Here is a 19,757-nt window from a genome sequence, read left to right as displayed (position 1 = left end):
AGGAGCAGCAATGGAATCTTCCGTGTCCGCGCAACGTGAATCAGATTAATTGCCTTGGTTGTGTTGTCGCGCGCCTCCCTCGTAGGGACAAACCCCACTTGGTCGGAATGGATCAATTGTGGAATCCGGTCCATCAAACGCATGGAAAGGATTTTGGTGAATATTTTAAGATCCAAGTTTAAAAGGGAAATCGGCCAGTAGTTTTGGCAATGTAGGGGATCCTTACCCTCCTTTGGAAACAATGCAATGTAAGCAAGCAATGCATCTCCCGGGAGGGAGAAAGAAAGTGTGGGATCAAAAGATCCCCAAAGATCTTGTAGTATAGAAGGGAGTAGCCATCCGGGCCTGGGGCCTTGCCCAGTTGCATTTGTGCCATCGCCAGGGTCACTTCATCTGCTGAGATGGGTTTCGCTAGATTTGACAGTTCCTTCTCTGAGAGACGAGGAAGTCCAGACCTTTGCAGGTAGTCTTGAATAGTCTTCTGTTCGGTGGATTTCTCCCAGTCAGACGTCGGGCGCGGAAGATTGTACAAAGAAGTATAATACTCCCGAAACAGGTCAGCTATATCCTGTAGCATGGACCTTATTGTGGGTATCATTAAGAAGTTCAGGGATAAACGTCCAAACATGCTGGGCTCTCAGAGCCCGCGCCAGCAACTTACCACATTTGTTGCTATGCTCATAAAACGGAGCCCCCTAGCATCCACTTTACAAAGAGAGCTCTTCCCTCCGCATCACTCCATGGATCCTTCACCAACCACTGGGTTGTTCCACGGACCATAATGCTCACCCCCTTTGACTGAGAATCAGTCAAAGGGGGTGTATTTTGACTTAGAATCAGTATTTTATCAGCATGGAAATGCGTCTCCTGAAGGAAACAAACATGGGCCTTCATATGTTTCAGGCTAGCTAGCACCATGGAGCGTTTCTCTGGGGTGTTCAGCCCCTTTCACATTGATAGAAACAAGATGGACAGGCTCTGCTTTACCCATGGACATGACATTAGTTGGTGAAGGCATAAGAGCAAAAAAAAAAAGGGGGGGGGGGGAGAACTAAGAGTAGAGGAAAGAACAGGTAAGGTAAAGAAGGAGGAGAAGCAGAAAGAAAAAGTAAGCAAAGACAACTAACATGCCGTAGGCGTAGGAGAGACCTAGTCTTAATTCACCCCAGTAACCCCCAGAAAAGAAGTCACTGAACAGGTACTATGTGGGGGAGGTGGTTGTACACAGCAGGGGTCAGAGGCTCCCTAACCCAACCCACACTGTACATAGAATAGAAAATAAATAATAATCCAACAAGGCTGTACAAGAGTGACCGAAAAGCCAGGCGATGCCGATACCGGTACCCCTTCCGGAGATGTCCAGGTACCCAGCATTGCATGTCCCATGAGCTGAATCCTGACGAGCAGGAAATGGCATCAGAAGATAGTTTCACATATGGCTAACTACTAAACGGTTAAAGAACGGTTATATAACAGAACACAATGCACACAACAGAACTGAGACCTGGATGGAAGGCCCCTGCTTCATGGACCAAGCAAAGGGAAAACCTGTCTGATGGACAGGGCGATCAAGCCTGGTCTACAGGAGAGGCCACGTGAAGGAGGGCAGTCCCCAGATATATTTAGGCCCTGATGGAAAGGGGAGGGGGGTATGGGGGTAAGGGGGAATGGAGGAAAGGGGGGGGGGGAAGGGGGATGGAAAAGGGAGGCTCAGGAGAACCCAGTGGGGGAGGACCCAGACATTAGGCACATTGAGAGCCGTATCCTTGTCACAAGGAAAATTATTCCTACCCAGCCTCCCTCTCCCATAGGGCATTAAAACCTGTGCATTGAGAGCCCTGTGTCAAACATACCCACTAATTAGGCACATCAATTTTCAGATACAGGACAGTACCCCACAAAGTGTTAGACAAACCCACACTCTCCCCCACCCCCGCCGAGTGCAAGAGGGCCAGGGGATCCCAGCAGGCACCCAAACAACAAGCACCCAAATAGTAGTAGAAGTCCAATACCGGAGAGGCTCACGGATAGTTCAAGGCACAGCCTCTGCTTCTGTGCTGGTAAGCATGTGCTGCTGAGTCTCTCCAGGGCATCAGGAAAGTGAAGGCACTCCAAAGAGTCCAGGGAAGGAGGATGGGAGTGATCCCGAGCGGTAACTTCTGGAGTGGGGCTGGGATCAAATGGGAGGGGGGGTCCCCCAAGTCTCCGGATACGAGGCCAACAGACCTCCCCCCTCATCACAATACAACATGCAAGGGCCCAGGCAAAGTTAGGAACCCCTGAACAATTGCCAAGGCAGGCCGTGGGCAGCCTAAAACCAATAGAATTCACGGTTGTCGCTCCCGGGCTCACATTTTGGGATCATGTACCCCCACTGGCGTCTGGTCTTCTCTCCTTCGCCTGGTAGAGCAGCGGGGTAGACCCGGTCTGGGGGCCCGAGGTGCAGAGCAAAAATCCCTGGTAGGCAGCCGGTGCAGCCAGTCTGGAAGGGGAATTGGTTCCAGATCTAGAAAAACAAACAGGTCCGGGAGATCTGTATGGCGGCGCAGGGTAAAAGAGGAGTTATCCTTGTGGACGGTCAGTTGCAGTGGGAACCCCCAGTGGTACAGCAGTGCTGTTCGGCGCAACAGCTCCAGCAGGGGTTTCAGCATGGCCCATCTTTGTAGAGTGGCCCTAAACATGTCAGGGAATATAAAAATTTGAGCGCCATCAAAATCATTCTTGCCCTTGGACCACGCTGCACGGAGAATAAGGTCCTTCTGTGAGTCATGTTCCAACGGTCTAGGCCCAAGCGCCCGGTGCACCCGATCGAACTCCATATTGGTGGGAGGGTCCATGTCCAAGACCTAATGGAAGATCGCCAGAACTTGTTGCGGCGGCTCTGGTTCTCCAAATCCTTCGCATGGAGCTGTATTCCCACCAGTTGCTCCTGGAACGCTGTATGTCCCCTCTCCAACTGGGCATCTCGGAGCTCCAGTGCGCTCTCCTCCAATTCCCCTTTAGTCATTCTGTCATCCAACACATGGACCTCGGAGCAGAGCTCATGGAAGTCACAGTGATGTTGCTCCTCCACCCGCATGCCCAGAGCCTCCATGTCTGCTTTTGTTGGAAGTGCATGAAGCAGGGCTCTGATATCAGCAGCGGCCTGGGGTGACCAAATGGAGGCTCCCGAGCTGCTCAGACTGTTGGGTGAGCAGTCCAGGAGTGAAGGTAGCCCCCCTAGGCAGAGTTAGGCACGGAACGCTGTGAAGCGGCCATGGATGGCGAGTCCACAGGACCTCTCCCGCCAAGTGTCACTTCAGGGGAGGCCGCAGGGCGAGCTGTAGCCTGGAAAAACCGACTGATCGGGGCCGGTAAAGTAGCTTTGGATGAACCCCTGGTCCTCATGCGTTTGCGGTAGGTCATGGTAAGTCAAAAGCGAGTGTTAGGTAACTTCACTCTGCCATGTTGAAGAGATATCCAATTTTACCATTACTGATATATTATTATCCGTTTTCTAACTACTTCTGTAGGTATCTATGTTTGATTCAGTGGATTAATACGTGATATGTCTGTATGGTTCAAATACGAATTTGCAGACAGTGAGAAATGGGAAGGAGGCTTGGTTCCGTTGTATACTATTGCCGTCACATGAAAGCGAGGTTTGGTTTCTGTAAGTTCTATTTATAGCGCTCAGTGCGTCACCCGTGCCCCAAGAAAATGTCACGTATGAGGAAACATGTCCGGTTGTGCTACGCGCTGACACCATTGCGCCCCACGTCATCCCAGAAGCTTGGGTGTATGCTTGTTCCTTTGCCAGCTTTTATCCATGCGCATCTTGTTTTTACTCCTTGTAAGTAACCAATTGGCTGTTTTTTCAATAAATTTTATTTTTGCAGTATCACACTATTGGAACTTTTGTTTTATATGATTACTTCCCACCCCCTGGATATTTTGGACGTCCCGCTGTGAGGGCAGATTCACTATCCCAATATCCTGGAGACTTGGTTGTCATCATTATAACCCGCAGACATATTCTGCCTGTCTTGTTTGACCATAATAGAGATAGGTGGTCTCGACAAGTCGGTACGAGTCCCAGACTACTGTGTGTGGTGTATCACAGAAAAGTTTAATCAAATCACTTGGTGGTGGAGAATTTATTTCTACTATTTTTGGACTTTACTATATCCAAAGGACTCAGTCACCTTTTTTTGTTTTTGTATTTAAATTGATCTTGTGTTACTTTTCACCTTTGCTGTTTTAAACAATTTATGTTTTTCCTTTATTTTATAGTGTGTCATAACACTACAAGTTTATTATTCAATATATTTCAGATTTTTGCTTTTGACTCGCGTGGTTTTATATTATTTAAATAAAATTACAGCATAGAGCTAATATTGTATATTTATGTTTGTTCACAGTTTACCCCATAATGCATATATGTATAGTTACATACAATTGATCTGATTTATTTTAACATCTTTGATAAAGACACTGACAAAGCTCCTCCATCTGTCAGATGTTGGTGATTTTTTTTTAATTGTTCCATAATTTTTATTGAATTTCCAAAAGTAACAACATAGAATGTACAAAAGAAGCTTCATAGCCACTTTGCATGTACAAAGAAGAAACTGAGGTATACCGTAGAAACTGTTTACACAATCAGCAGAAAGCAAATAAATATGTGCATAAGCTAACAGTTTTCGTTGTAGGATCAATCGTAAGAATATGTAGTTTGGACAAAGTATTGGTCATACTGCATATGGAGTTTGTGTAGTAGAAAGAAAATAAGAACTAAAGATTTAGAAGGAAATCAAGGAAGTAGAAGGGGGGGAACTTGGGGGAAGGGTATGAATCGGGCAGGGTGAGAAGGGGTAGGGGCAGAGTCGGACGGCAGGGTTCCAGGGTTATTGGTGCTGGTGTACATTAAGGCAGTTTGTCACAGTTCCGGTAATCTGCAGTCTAAATTTCAGGAGAAATGTAGTGATCCAGTGGTCCCAGACTTGACATAATTTGGGCATTGTATTCTGGAGTTAGGGTCAAGGTTAGGGACTTTGGATTTAACCTTTGAGATGGAAATGTGTGGTGATAACCAAGCCTTTGCAAGGACTTGTTTGGCGGCTGTGAGAATATAAGTCATAAGCGTAAATTCGAGATTTAGAAATCTCCTTGCACTTACGGTTTAGTAAAATGGATTCAGCATGGGGGTTGGGCGAAATAGAGTATGGAGGAGTTGGTTTACTTGCTAAAAAACCTTGAACCACAGGACAGGTCCACCAGATGTGTAAGAAGGGTCCAATATGGGGACAAACTTGTGCCAGTCTGCTGGGAACCATATACCACCAAAGCAGCAATTTGTAATTGGTCTCCAATTGGTTTCATAAGTATGATTTTGTGGTAGCCCAGATGTGGTCCCAGTGTATCTGGTCTAGGGTTTGCTGTAGGTCCCATTAGATCAATGGATGAGATGTATGCTTGGTTATTAGAAGATTGTGTAGACAAGAGATCAACATGGGGATCATTTTTACATTTCCATCTGTATAAGAGTAAAAGGGCTTCCATCTACTGTATCTGCAATGTGGACATAACAAAATGTTTACCTTCTAGGTATCTGAATAGCTCAGATTGCAGTAGGTGGTGTGAGGACTACAGATCCACAAAGGATTTAACCACTTGAATACTGGACACTTTTCCCCTCTTCCTGCCCAGGCCAATTTTCAGCTTTCAGCGCTGTCACCCTTTAAATGACAATTGCGCGGTCATGCAATACTGTAGCCATATGAAATTTTTATAGCTTTTTCCACACAAATAAAGCCTTCTTTTGGTGGCATTTAATGATCAGGAGAAGAGGGTTTAGGAGGTTAGAAATTGAAAGTGAAGATATTCCCATGGAATGGGAAATTGCAAAAACAAAAACAAAATAAAAAGTAAAAATTTAACTCTAACAGAAGTAAAATGTAGTGCAACCTAATGTGTACTCTGGGGTAGGTATGCCACCAGGATGACAGTATGATAGCCATGAGAAGCTAGGGCCAAGGCCTAAACCCTACAATGAATTTGTGGACCCCAAAATGCTCCACAGGTTTAGAAGTTAGCAGAATGCCAGTCTGAGACGAACAGCAGTCCTGATGGACCCACAGCTGCACCTGGAGTAAAAAGGCAACATACAGATCATGGCAAGGCACTTATTTGAGCCTTAAGACTCAAACAACTGAAGAGGGTTTTGGTCAGAACTGTCAGCTGATGGAACTAGGGTTCTGATCCAGGTGATGTTATTAGCATTCTAAAGGTGGGATTTCTGCCGTTTGGGATGCTGAGAAGGAGACTGGTGCCCGAGGGGAGTCGCAACTTGCGCTGGGTGCTCTCAGCGAGAATCGGGCTGGAAACTGAGGTAGGTGAAGGCCATCAAGGTGTCGTTGAAACTCTGGGAGTGTGGTGCCCACATAGGTGCAATAGGTGAAGACAAGGCTAAGGCTTAATGTACAGGGGACGTTTTTACAACCTCTCCTGAATGATTTAACTTGACAGATAAAAATCCAGGTTTAAAACAGTTATGGTACCTACATTCATTAAATATTCTTGTTTCCCCAAAAAAGCAACTTTCAGGCACAGCCAACTAGTGGCATCTGACTTTACGCCACACTGACATTACCCATTGCTAACCCTTCTTCGTTTAATTTTTAAAACTTTTGAAACAGATTTTCAGGTAGTAATTAACCACTTCAATACAGGGCACTTTCCCCCCTTCCTGCCTATTGGGCGGTCATGCAACACTGTACCCAAACAAAATTGTTATCATTTTGAAAATAGAAAAGTTTTTCTTTGTTTCTGTTAAAAAACTTTGTAAATAAGTATGTTTTCTCCTTCATTGATGGGCACTGCTGAGGCTGCACTGATGGGCACTATTGAGGCAGCACTGATTGGCACTGATGAGGTGGCACTTACAGTAGATATGAAAAGTCTACACACCCCTGTTAAAATGCCATGATTCTGTGATGTAAAAAAAGAGACAAAGATAAATCATTTCAGAACTTTTTCCACCTTTAATGTGACCTATAAATTGTACAACTCAACTCAATAAAAAAATATGAAATCTTTTAGGGAGGAAAAGTAAAAAAAAAAATAAAATAATGTGGTTGCATAAGTGTGCAAGCCCTCTTATAACTGGGGGTGTGCAGTGGGGACGGAAAGTATTCAGAACACCTTAAATTTTTCACTCTTTGTTATATTGCAGCCATTTGCTAAAATCATTTAAGTATTATGAGTGTCACAGCAAAGGGTCTGAATACTTAGGACCATGTGATATTTCAGTTTTTCTTTTTTAATAAATCTGCAAAAATGTCAACAATCCTGTGTTTTTCTGTCAATACAGGGTGCTCTGTGTACATTAATGAGGAAAAAAATGAACTTAAATGATTTTAGCAAATGGCTGCAATATAACAAAGAGTGAAAAATTTAAGGGGGTCTGAATACTTTCCGTCCCCACTGTAGCTGTGTTCAGAATTAAGCAATCACATTCAAACTGATGTTAAATGGGAGTTAGTACACACCTTCCATTATTTATAGTGCCACTGATCAACCCAAAATAAAGTTCAGCTGTTCTAGTAGGCATTTCCTGAATTTTTCTTAGTCGCATCCTACAGCAAAAGCCATGGTCCACAGACAGCTTCCAAAGCATCAGAGGGATCTCATTGTTAAAAGGTATCAGTCAGGAGAAAGGTACAAAATAATTTCCAAGGCATTAGACATACAATGGAACACAGTGAAGACAGTCATCATCAAGTGGAGAAAATATGGCACAGCGGTGACATTACAAAGAACTGGACGTCCCTCCAAAATTGATAAAAAGACGAGAAGAAAACTGGTCAGGGAGGCTGCCAAGAGGCCTACAGCAACATTAAAGGAACTGCAGGAATATCTGGCAAGTACAACAATCTCCCATATTCTTCATGTCTGGGCTATAAGGTAGAGTGGCAAGACGGACGCCTTTTCTTTCGAAGAAAAACATCCAAGCCTGGCTAAATTTTGCAAAAACACATCTAAAGTCTCCCAAAAGCATGTGGGAAAATATGTTATGGTCTGATGAAACCAAGGTTGAACTTTTTTGGCTATAATTCCAAAAGATAGATTTGGATCAAAAACAACACTGCACATCACCAAAAGAACACAAGATGTGCCATGCTGAGTCAAGATGTGCCATGCTGATAGACTCATACCCAAAAAGAGTGCTGTAATAAAATCAAAAGGTGTTTCAACAAAGTATTAGTGTAAGGGTGTGCACACTTATGCAACCATATTATTTTAGTTTTTTATTTTTACTTCCCTCCACCTAAAAGATTTCAGTTTGTTGTTCAACTGAGTTGTACAGTTTATAGGTCACAATAAAGGTGGAAAAAGTTCTGAAATGATTTATCTTTGTCTCATTTTTTTTATATCACAGAAACCTGACATTTTAACAGGGGTGTGTAGACTTTTTATATCCAATGTATATGCAGCACTGACGGGCATTGATTGGTGGCACTGATATGCAGCACTGATGGGCACTCATAGGTGGCACTGATGGGCACTCATAGGCGGCACTGGGCACTGATAGGTGGTACTGATGGGCACTAATAGGTGGCGCTGGTGGGCACTAATAGATGGCACTGTTAGGCAGCACTGATCAGGAGGCACTGGCAGGCATCACTGATGGGCACAGAGTGCCATCCCTATTGGGCACTGATTGGCATCCCTGGTGGTCCTGGGTGGGCATCCTCGATGGGACTGTACTTATAAACAATGCGGTGATTATCAGTGCAGACACCCCCCTCCATCCCCCCCCATCAGTAGAGCAGGCGGCTGGCTCTCCTCTACTTGTGCCTGTCAGTGCGAGGGGAGGAAAAGTTGGTAAACAGCTCTTCCTATATACATTGTGATCAGCTGTGATTGGACACAGCTGATCACGTAGTAAAGATCCTACGTCATATCGCTAGCGGCTTACCCTGCTGGACGTCATAGGCGGGTGGGAAGTGGTTAATTATTAATGTTAAAAACATACTATGTCAAAGTAAATAGAGGTTTTCACTTTCAAGAAAACAAAAAACTGGATGTTTTAAATTGATATCAAAGCCTTACAAAAGCACACTGAAGTTTTTAGCCACAGGTGATAAAAAAAAAGCATTCCACATAAACTGTGCCTATTTATCTGCAGCCCTCTCCCTTCCAGAGCCTTTTAAAGTACAGAGATCAGATCTTATTTCTCAGCTTCTAGGAGATGGGGCAGGGGTCTGACATCACACAGAGCAAAGAGCTGAGTGTTATCTGACACCTGTGTGGAGAGAGTGAACACACACCTCTACACAGTCCCATAGGGAAACATGCACATTTGAGACATCTGAGGCTGTCAGACACCTGTTGTGTGCTCAGGTTGGGGGGCCACCACCATGGGTTGCCTGGAGTCAGAGAAAACTCAGAAGTGGCTCATGCAGACTGCAGATATAAGAGAGAGTAGCCAGGATCTGCACCAGGTGCCATGGATCGAGGCAAGTACACTGTATATGAGAATATGCTTTGTTCATTTCAAAGGTTTACCACTACTTTAATCTTTTGGAAGAGTGAGCAGAGCCATTTATATTTTTAAAGAGGAACCTTCTTTCCCAGTGCTTCTCTCTATCACCTAATATGGCCTAATACATACACATACACGCTGCCTGTATTACTGCTTACATGCAGCAGTTCAATCAGATCTTACTGTCTTCCATGGTAAGACTTTCAAAAAGTGCTTGCTCTGTTTTACCAAACACTAGTGGAATGCAGTCATTCTGGTGGCCATTCCTTGTATTATTGCTCAGAACTAATCAGCTAGAAAATGCAGTAAGCCTAATGGCCTGTTGCACATCTAAGACAAAGCAGAAGAGAAGCCTTGTCTTTGTGGACAACGTTTAAAACCTGGTCAAAAATCTTCTCAGCAGGAACATACACATCATGTAAAACCTAAAAGAGTTTCCAACCCTTGTTCCTCAATTCAATACAAAAAAAAAAAAAAGTTTGGGACTGGATTTGAGCTTTAAATTTTTGCACACATTATAGTAAAAAATGTCTCCAGTATATACCGTATGTCGGTTAGCAAGTTTCAAAGCCTTCATGGAAATTGTATATCATATTTATTTTTTGTTTTATCATGTGTGTTGTCTGGGTAACTTTTTTCAAGGCTTAAACGACTATAATTTGATGTTTTATGTCCTTTACATTATACCCTATATTACCAAAAGTAATGGGACGCCTGCCTTTACACGCACATGAACTTTAATGGCATCCCAGTCTTAGTCAATAGGGTTCATTATTGAGTTGGCCCACGCTTTGCAGCTATAACAGCTTCAGCTCTTCTGGGAAGGCTGTCCACAAGGTTTAGGAGTGTGTCTATGGGAATGTTTGCCCATTCTTCCAGAAGCGCATTTGTGAGGTCAGGCACTGATGTGGCCAAGAAAGCCTGGCTCACAGTCTCCGCTATAATCCCAAAGGTGTTCTATTGGGTTGAGGTCAGGACTCTGTGCTGGCTAGTCAAGTTCCTCCACCCCAAACTCGCTCATCCATATCTTTATGGACCTTGCTTTGTGCACTGGTCCAAATCATTTGATGGAGGGGGGATTATGGTGTGGGGTTGTTTTTTAGGGGTCGGGCTTGGCCCCTTAGTTCCAGTGAAGGGAACTCTTAAGGCATCAGCATGCCAAGACATTTTGAACAATTTCATGCTCCCAACTTTGTGGGAACAGTTTGGGGATGGCTCAGTGCACCCAGCGGAGACTGCGAGCCAGGCCTTCTCGTCCACATCAGGTCCTAACCTCACAAATGCGCTTCTGGAAGAATGGTCAGACATTCCCATAGACACACTCCTAAACCTTGTGGATAGCCTTCCCAGAAGAGTTTAAGCTGTTAAAGCTGCAAAGGATGGGCCTACTCAATATTGAACCCTACAGACTAAGACTGGGATGCCATTAAAGTTCATGTGCGTGTAAAGGCAGGCGTCCCAATACTTGTCTGTGGTGACTGTGTGTTACAGATGATTTTTCTAAAATCATAGTTGCTATTGTGAACATTGGGAATGTTTCCTACTTCTCGGTAGGTGGTGTCAGTTTAAAGGGTTAAAAAAGCTTGAAAATTTGTGTGCAGGGTGGGGCTGAGAATGTCTTTGTTGCGTATCAGTGACAGCGCAGTGTGAGGTTGACCAGTCATTTGTCAAGTTGGTGAAAAGGGCCGTGATCTGACCTGGGTTTGTCACAGTGGGTTGTGATGATAATGCAAATTGGGCACCCCAAAAACTGTGTGAGAAGACACAGGGCAGTCAGCTGCCGGTCAGTCATCTGGGCGGATCCCAACATTATTATCAGGACCCTGCAGAGCCTGGACCGCCTCTGTGATGTCAGCCAACAGCGGGCTAAAGCTGAACCTGGGTCACAGGAGAGCACAAGTAAGTGCACTCCTGTAATACATAGGGGAAGTATGTCCAAAACATTTTTGGCCATATTTTTTAACTACACTCCAGTGTTAATTTCGTCAACGAAAATGTTTTCGTCAGAGGCTTTTTTACAGTGACGAAAACTAAACAAAATTTTTATTTATCGGCGTATAACACAGTGTGTGCATGTTATACGCCGATATTTGTTTTTTACCAATAGGAGGCGGGGATCGGGCAGTCTGCCCCCGGGTGCCACACATTGGGGGGTGGTCAAGCCAGCCGCCCTGCCTCTCCTGGCCCTTGGACAGCACTGCCAGCAAAGTCTATCATTAGGAAAGAATCGTTGCCAGCCCCTTCCCCTATACTGCTCCTCCTCCTGTGTCACTCATTGTAAGCTGAAGCTTCTAACCTCAATAGCTTTGTTCTTGTTGGCCGCTCTGCTCCTCCTGCTTCACATGACCATCCATTAATCTTCAGAGGAGAGCAGCCATGTGACCGGGTCCATGCAAGAACTAAGCTATGAGGTAAATTTAGAGACTTTGATTTACAATGAGAGTGACACAGGAGGAGCTGTGTATGAGAAAGGGCTGGCAGTCATTTATTCTTAACTTTAGAGTACGCTGGCAGTGCTGTCCCAGGAGACTGGGGGTCTCCTGGGAATGCAAGGGGGGCTGTTTATTGTGGGGGGCTTTGTATTGTGCAGAGGGTGGGGCCTGTGTTTTGTGTACTGTGGGCTTTGTATTGTGCATAAGGTGGGGGGCTGTGTACTGTTGGGGTCTGTGTATTGTGCAGAGGGTGGGGGGCTGTGTACTGTGCACATTCAATTTTAGTTGACTAAAATGATTATATTAGACTAAAATGTACTGGAGATTTTAGTCGACTAAAATACGATGACTAAAATGGGACTAAAACTAAGATGGCGTTTTAGTCAATGACTAAGACTAAAACTAAAACACTTTCAGAAGACTAAAATGGGACTAAAACTAAAATGCCATTTTAGTCCTAAGACTAAAACTAAATCGAAATTTGCTGCCAAAATTAACACTGCTACACACTACCAGACACTAGAATTACCTGTTTAGCCTGTTTAGTAGTATAAACAGATAAAGGTGGCATAAATAACATTGCTGTGTGTTCTGCAGATCAATTATTGATGTAGAGGGGATATCAACCATTTTGTTGGACCTTAAAAGTCCTGCAAAGGACTTCACTCCACCCAAATCCATAGAGGCTTCAGCTAGACACAGCACTCCAGTCAACCAAGGTATTTATTCCTCAAAGTGTTTAGACCTTGAAGTATTTGCTTATTTTTGTTTACCCAATTCATGCTTTAAATCTGTTTAACCACTTGAGGACCGCCTCACGCCGATGTACGTCGGCAAGGCGGTACGGCAGGCAGAATCACGTACATACACGTGATCTGCCTCCCGCGGGTGGGGGGTCCGATCGGACGACCCCCCCCCCCCCGGTGCCTGAGGCGGTCCTCTTTTGTCCCTCGGAGGTGAAGGGGAGGCCATCCATTCGTGGCCCCCCCCTCGCGATCGTCGCCGGCCAATCAGAACATTCCTTTGCTGCTGTATGCTAAACAGCAGCAAAGGAAATGATGTCATCTCTCCTCGGCTCGGTATTTTCCGTTCCGGCGCCGAGGAGAGAAGACATCCATGTGAGTGCACAAACACTACACCTCACAGTAGAACATGCCAGGCACACAAAACACCCCCGATCACCCCCCAATCACCCCTCCCTGTCACACTGACACCAAGCAGTTTTTTTTTTTTCTGATTACTGCATGGTGTCAGTTTGTGACAGTTACTGTGGTAGGGCAGTTAGTATTAGCCCCCTTAAGGTCTAGGGTATTCCCCCTAATAAAGTTTTAACCCCTTGATCACCCCCCTGTCGCCAGTGTCGCTAAGCGATCATTTTTCTGATCGCTGTATTAGTGTCGCTGGTGACGCTAGTTAGGGATGTAAATATTTAGGTTCGCCGTCAGCGTTTTATAGCGTCAGGGACCCCCATATACTATCTAATAAATGTTTTAACCCCTTGATTGCCCCCTAGTTAACCCTTTCACCACTGATCACCGTATAACCGTTACGGGTGACGCTGGTTAGTTCGTTTATTTTTTATAGTGTCAGGGAACCCGCCGTTTATTACCGAATAAAGGTTTAGCCCCCTGATCGCCCGGCGGTGATATGCGTCGCCCCAGGCAGCGTCAGATTAGCACCAGTACCGCTAACACCCACGCACGCAGCATACGCCTCCCTTAGTGGTATAGTATCTGAACGGATCGATATCTGATCCGATCAGATCTATACTAGTGTCCCCAGCAGTTTAGGGTTCCAAAAAACACAGTGTTAGCGGGATCAGCCCAAATACCTGCTAACACCTGCGTTTTGCCCCTCCGCCCAGCCCAGCCCACCCAAGTGCAGTATCAATCGATCACTGTCACTTACAAAACACTAAACGCATAACTGCAGCGTTCGCAGAGTCAGGCCTGATCCCTGCAATCGCTAACAGTTTTTTTGGTAGCATTTTGGTGAACTGGCAAGCACCAGCCCCAGGCAGCGTCAGGTTAGCGCCAGTACCGCTAACACCCAAGCACGCACCGTACACCTCCCTTAGTGGTATAGTATCTGATCGGATCAATATCTGATCTGATCAGATCTATACTAGCGTCCCCAGCAGTTTAGAGTTCACAAAAACGCAATGTTAGCGGAATCAGCCCAGATACCTGCTAGCACCTGCGTTTTGCCCCTCCGCCCGGCCCAGCCCAGCCCACCCAAGTGCAGTATCGATCGATCACTGTCACTTACAAAACACTAAACGCATAACTGCAGCGTTCGCAGAGTCAGGCCCGATCCCTGCGATCGCTAACAGTTTTTTTGGTAGCGTTTTGGTGAACTGGCAAGCACCAGCCCCAAGCAGCATCAGGTTAGCGCCAGTACCGCTAACACCCACATTTGCAGCATACGCCTCCCTTAGTGGTATAGTATCTGAACGGATCAATATCTGATCCGATCAGATCTATACTAGCATCCCCAGCAGTTTAGGGTTCCCAAAAACGCAGTGTTAGGGGGATCAGCCCAGATACCTGCTAGCACCTGCGTTTTGCCCCTCCGCCCGGCCCAGCCCAGCCCACCCAAGTGCAGTATCAATCGATCACTGTCACTTACAAAGCACTAAACTCATAACTGCAGCGTTCGCAGAGTCAGGCCTGATCCCTGCGATCGCTAACAGTTTTTTTGGCAGCGTTTTGGTGAACTGGCAAGCACCAGCGGCCTAGTACACCCCGGTCGTAGTCAAACCAGCACTGCAGTAACACTTGGTAACGTGGCGAGTCCCATAAATGCAGTTCAAGCTGGTGAGGTGGCAAGCACAAGTAGTGTCCCGCTGCCACCAAGAAGACAAACACAGGCCCGTCGTGCCCATAATGCCCTTCCTGCTGCATTCGCCAATCCTAATTGGGAACCCGTCACTTCTGCAGCGCCCGTACTTCCCCCATTCACATCCCCAACCAAATGCAGTCGGCTGCATGAGAGGCATTTTCTTTATGTCCTCCCGAGTACCGCTACCCAGCGAACCCCCCCAAAAAAGATGTCGTGTCTGCAGCAAGCGCGGATATAGGCGTGACACCCGCTATTATTGTCCCTCCTGTCCTGATAATCCTGGTCTTTGCATTGGTGAATGTTTTGAACGCTACCATTCACTAGTTGCGTATTAGCGTAGGGTACAGCATTGCACAGACTAGGCACACTTTCACAGGGTCTCCCAAGATGCCATTGCATTTTGAGAGACCCGGTTACAGTTATAAAAGTTAGTTACAAAAAAAAGTGTAAAAAAATATATATATATATATATATATATATATATATATATATATATATATATATATATATAAAATAAAATAAAAATAGCTGTCGTTTTATTGTTCTCTCTCTCTCTATTCTCTCTCTATTGTTCTGCTCTTTTTTATTCTATTCTATTCTGCAATGTTTTATTGTTATTATGTTTTATCATGTTTGCTTTTCAGGTATGCAATTTTTTATACTTTACCATTTACTGTGTTTTATTGTTAACCATTTTTTTGTCTTCAGGTACACCATTCACGACTTTGAGTGGTTATACCAGAATGATGCCTGCAGGTTTAGGTATCATCTTGGTATCATTCTTTTCAGCCAGCGGTCGGCTTTCATGTAAAAGCAATCCTAGTGGCTAATTAGCCTTTAGACTGCTTTTACAAGCAGTGGGAGGGAATGCCCACCACCGTCTTCCGTGTTTTTCTCTGGCTCTCCTGTCTCAACAGGGAACCTGAGAATGCAGCCGGTGATTCAGCCAGCTGACCATAGAGCTGATCAGAGACCAGAGTGGCTCCAAACATCTCTATGGCCTAAGAAACCGGAAGCTACGAGCATTTCATGACTTAGATTTCGCCGGATGTAAACAGCGCCATTGGGAAATTGGGAAAGCATTTTATCACCGATCTTGGTGTGGTCAGATGCTTTGAGGGCAGAGGAGAAATCTAAGGTCTAATAGACCCCAATTTTTTCAAAAAAGAGTACCTGTCATTACCTATTGCTATCATGGGGGATATTTACATTCCCTGAGATAACAATAAAAATGATTAAAAAAAAAATGAAAAGAACAGTTTAAAAATAAGATAAAAAAGCAAAAAATAATAAAGAAAAAAAAAAAAAAGGGCACCCCTGTCCCCCCCTGCTCTCGCGCAAAGGCGAACGCAAGCGTCGGTCTGGCGTCAAATGTAAACAGCAATTGCACCATGCATGTGAGGTGTCACCGCGAACGTCAGATCAAGGGCAGTAATTTTAGCAGTAGACCTCCTCTGTGAATCTAAAGTGGTAACCTGTAAAGGCTTTTAAAAATTTATGTAGTTTGTCGCCACTGCACGTTTGTGCGCAATTTTAAAGCATGTCATGTTTGGTATCCATGTACTCGGCCTAAGATCATCTTTTTTATTTCATCAAACATTTGGGCAATATAGTGTGTTTTAGTGCATTAAAATTGAAAAAAGTGTGTTTTTTCCCCAAAAAATGCGTTTGAAAAATCGCTGCGCAAATACTGTGTGAAAAAAAAATGAAACACCCACCATTTTAATCTGTAGGGCATTTGCTTTAAAAAAATATATAATGTTTGGGGGTTCAAAGTAATTTTCTTGCAAAAAAAAATAATTTTTTCATGTAAACAAAGTGGTTAGAAGAGTGGGTGATATGTGACATAAGCTTCTAAATGTTGTGCATAAAATGCCAGGACAGTTCAAAACCCCCCCAAATGACCCCATTTTGGAATGTAGACACCTCAAGCTATTTGCCGAGAGGCATGTCGAGTCCATGGAATATTTTATATTGTGACAAAAGTTGCGGGAAAGAGACAATTTTTTTTTTTTGCACAAAGTTGTCACTAAATGATATATTGCTCAAACATGCCATGGGAATATGTGAAATTACACCCCAAAATACATTCTGTTGCTTCTCCTGAGTACGGGGATACCACATATGTGAGACTTTTTGGGAGCCTAGCCGCGTACGGGACCCCGAAAACCAAGCACTGCCTTCAGGCTTTCTAAGGACATACATTTTTGATTTCACTCTTCACTGCCTATCACAGTTTCAGAGGCCATGGAATGCCCAGGTGGCACAAACCCCCCCCCCCCCAAATGACCCCATTTTGGAAAGTAGACACCCCAAGCTATTTGCTGAGAGGTATAGTGAGTATTTTGCAGACCTCAATTTTTGTCACAAAGTTTTGAAAATTGAAAAAAGAAAAAAAAAAGTTTTTTCTTGTCTTTCTTCATTTTCAAAAACAAATGAGAGTTGCAAAATACACACCATGCCTCTCAGCAAATAGCTTGGGGTGTCTACTTTCCAAAATGGGGTCATTTGGGGGGGGGGGGGTTGTGCCACCTGGGCATTCCATGGCCTCCGAAACTGTGATAGGCAGTGAAGAGTGAAATCAAAAATTTACACCCTTAGAAATCCTGAAGGCGTGATTGGTTTTCGGGGCCCCATACGCAGCTAGGCTCCCAAAAAGTCCCACATATGTGGTATCCCCATACTCAGGAGTAGCAGCTAAATGTATTTTGGGGTGCAATTCCACATATGCCCATGGCCTGTGTGAGCAATATATCATTTAGTGACAACTTTGTGAAAAAAAAAAAATTTGTCACTTTCCCGCAACTTGTGTCAAAATACAAAATATTCCATGGACTCAACATGCCTCTCAGCAAATAGCTTGGGGTGTCTACTTTCCAAAATGGGGTCATTTGGGGGGGTTTTGTGCCATCTGGGCATTTTATGGCCTTCAAAACTGTGATAGGTAGTGAGGAGTGAAATCAAAAATTTACGCCCTTAGAAATCCTGAAGGCGGTGATTGGTTTTCGGGGCCCTGTACGCGGCTAGGCTCCCAAAAAGTCCCACACATGTGGTATCCCCGTACTCAGGAGAAGCAGCTGAATGTATTTTGGGGTGCAATTCCACATATGCCCATGGCCTGTGTGAGCAATATATCATTTAGTGACAACTTTTTGTAATTTTTTTTTTTTTTGTCATTATTCAATCACTTGGGACAAAAAAAATGAATATTCAATGGGCTCAACATGCCTCTCCGCAATTTCCTTGGCGTGTCTACTTTCCAAAATGGGGTCATTTGGGGGGGTTTTGTACTGCCCTGCCATTTTAGCACCTCAAGAAATGACATAGGCAGTCATAAACTAAAAGCTGTGTAAATTCCAGAAAATGTACCCTAGCTTGTAGACGCTATAACTTTTGCGCAAACCAATAAATATACGCTTATTGACATTTTTTTTACCAAAGACATGTGGCCGAATACATTTTGGCCTAAATGTATGACTAAAATTGAGTTTATTGGATTTTTTTTATAACAAAAAGTAGAAAATATCACTTTTTTTCAAAATTTTCGGTCTTTTTCCGTTTATAGCGCAAAAAATAAAAACCGCAGAGGTGATCAAATACCATCAAAAGAAAGCCCTATTTGTGGGAAGAAAAGGACGGAAATTTCGTTTGGGTACAGCATTGCATGACCGCGCAATTAGCAGTTAAAGCGACGCAGTGCCAAATTGGAAAAAGTCCTCTGGTCCTTAGGCAGCATAATGGTCCGGGGCTGAAGTGGTTAAAAATGGTAAAGATTCAGTAACCTTCTGGCATCAAAACTAGATATAGGCTATTTGTCTTGACTGCCTCAGTGTAGTTCAGGAAATAGAAAGTCTTTTTTTTTTTTTTTTTTTAACTATAGCATTGCATTTATGCTGCATTCGCATATATGGGCATTCGATGCGTTTTGAACCGTGAATCAAACCGGCTTTCTATGGAGCTTTTCATTCACATATATGCAGTCCAGTTGCAGTGCGAATTCCAGGCTTATTACCTTCTATGGAAACACATCTGAATCTCTCATCTGATCACTTTTAAACACAAATTCGATCAGAAAAAAACAGCGTGGGCCCCCTTCCTCCCCTAATCCCCCCTCCCCTAATCCATACCAGACCCTTTTGAGTCTGGTATAGATTTTAAGGGGAACCCCATGCCAAAATTTAAAATAAAAAGTTGTGGGGTCCCCCCCTAAATTTATAGCAGCCCCTTAGGTCTGGTATGGATTTTGAAGGGAACCCCCACACCATAATTGTTTTTAAAATTAGCATGGGGTCCTCCCCAAAATCCATACCAGACCTTTATCTGAGCATGCAGCCTGGCAGGGCAGGAAAGGGGGGATAAGCGAGCACCTCCCCCCTCCTGAAGTATATTAGGCCACATGTCCTTAACCCAATGTTGATGGGGACAAGAGCCTCTTTCCCACAACCCTGGCTGGTGGTTGTGGGGGTCTGCGGGCAGGGGGCTTATTGGAATCTGGAAGCCCCCTTTAACAAGCGGGCCCCCAGATCCCACCCCCCCATGTGAATGAGTATGGGGTACATTGTACCCCTACTTGTTCACCAAGAGAGTGTAAAAAAAAATAAGAACACAGAGACCGTTTTTTGACATTGATTAAAAAACAATGTCCCCCGGTGTAGATCCATCGTCAATCACGATGCCCGCCACCACCGCTGACCCGCAAAAAGAAAAAAAAAGCTCCGCTCCCGCCGTCTGACAGTTGGTAGCACAGCCCCCCTTGTGACGTCATCGATCGGTGCATGCCCTCCTTGTTGAGTGCATATGACCTGGTATGGTTCAGGAGGGGGGAGTGCTTGCTCGTCCCCCCCCCCCCTTTCCTGGCCTGCTAAGCTGCATGCTCAGATAAGGGTCTGGTATGGATTTTGGGGGGGACACTACACCATTTCTTATTTTTATTTTGGCATGAGTGTTCCCCTCAAAAT

The 19,757-nt window shown here is 44.6% G+C and overlaps 1 protein-coding gene across 2 annotated transcripts in view; it reads left to right on the top strand.

The window, feature by feature from the left end:
* LOC141129926 (uncharacterized) overlaps positions 1–19,757 on the top strand; it is a 207,078-nt gene that overhangs the window by 141,097 nt on the left and 46,224 nt on the right. For both annotated transcript variants that reach the window (XM_073617955.1, XM_073617956.1), the window contains one exon: positions 12,556–12,677. In XM_073617955.1, coding sequence (XP_073474056.1) covers positions 12,556–12,677 — 122 coding nt within the window. The remainder of the gene's footprint in view (positions 1–12,555; positions 12,678–19,757) is intronic.

This window comes from Aquarana catesbeiana, linkage group LG02, assembly GCF_042186555.1.
Source record: "Aquarana catesbeiana isolate 2022-GZ linkage group LG02, ASM4218655v1, whole genome shotgun sequence".
NCBI lineage: Eukaryota > Metazoa > Chordata > Amphibia > Anura > Ranidae > Aquarana > Aquarana catesbeiana.
Note: the sequence above shows the minus strand (reverse complement) of the source record. Positions and strands in the feature narration are given on the sequence as shown.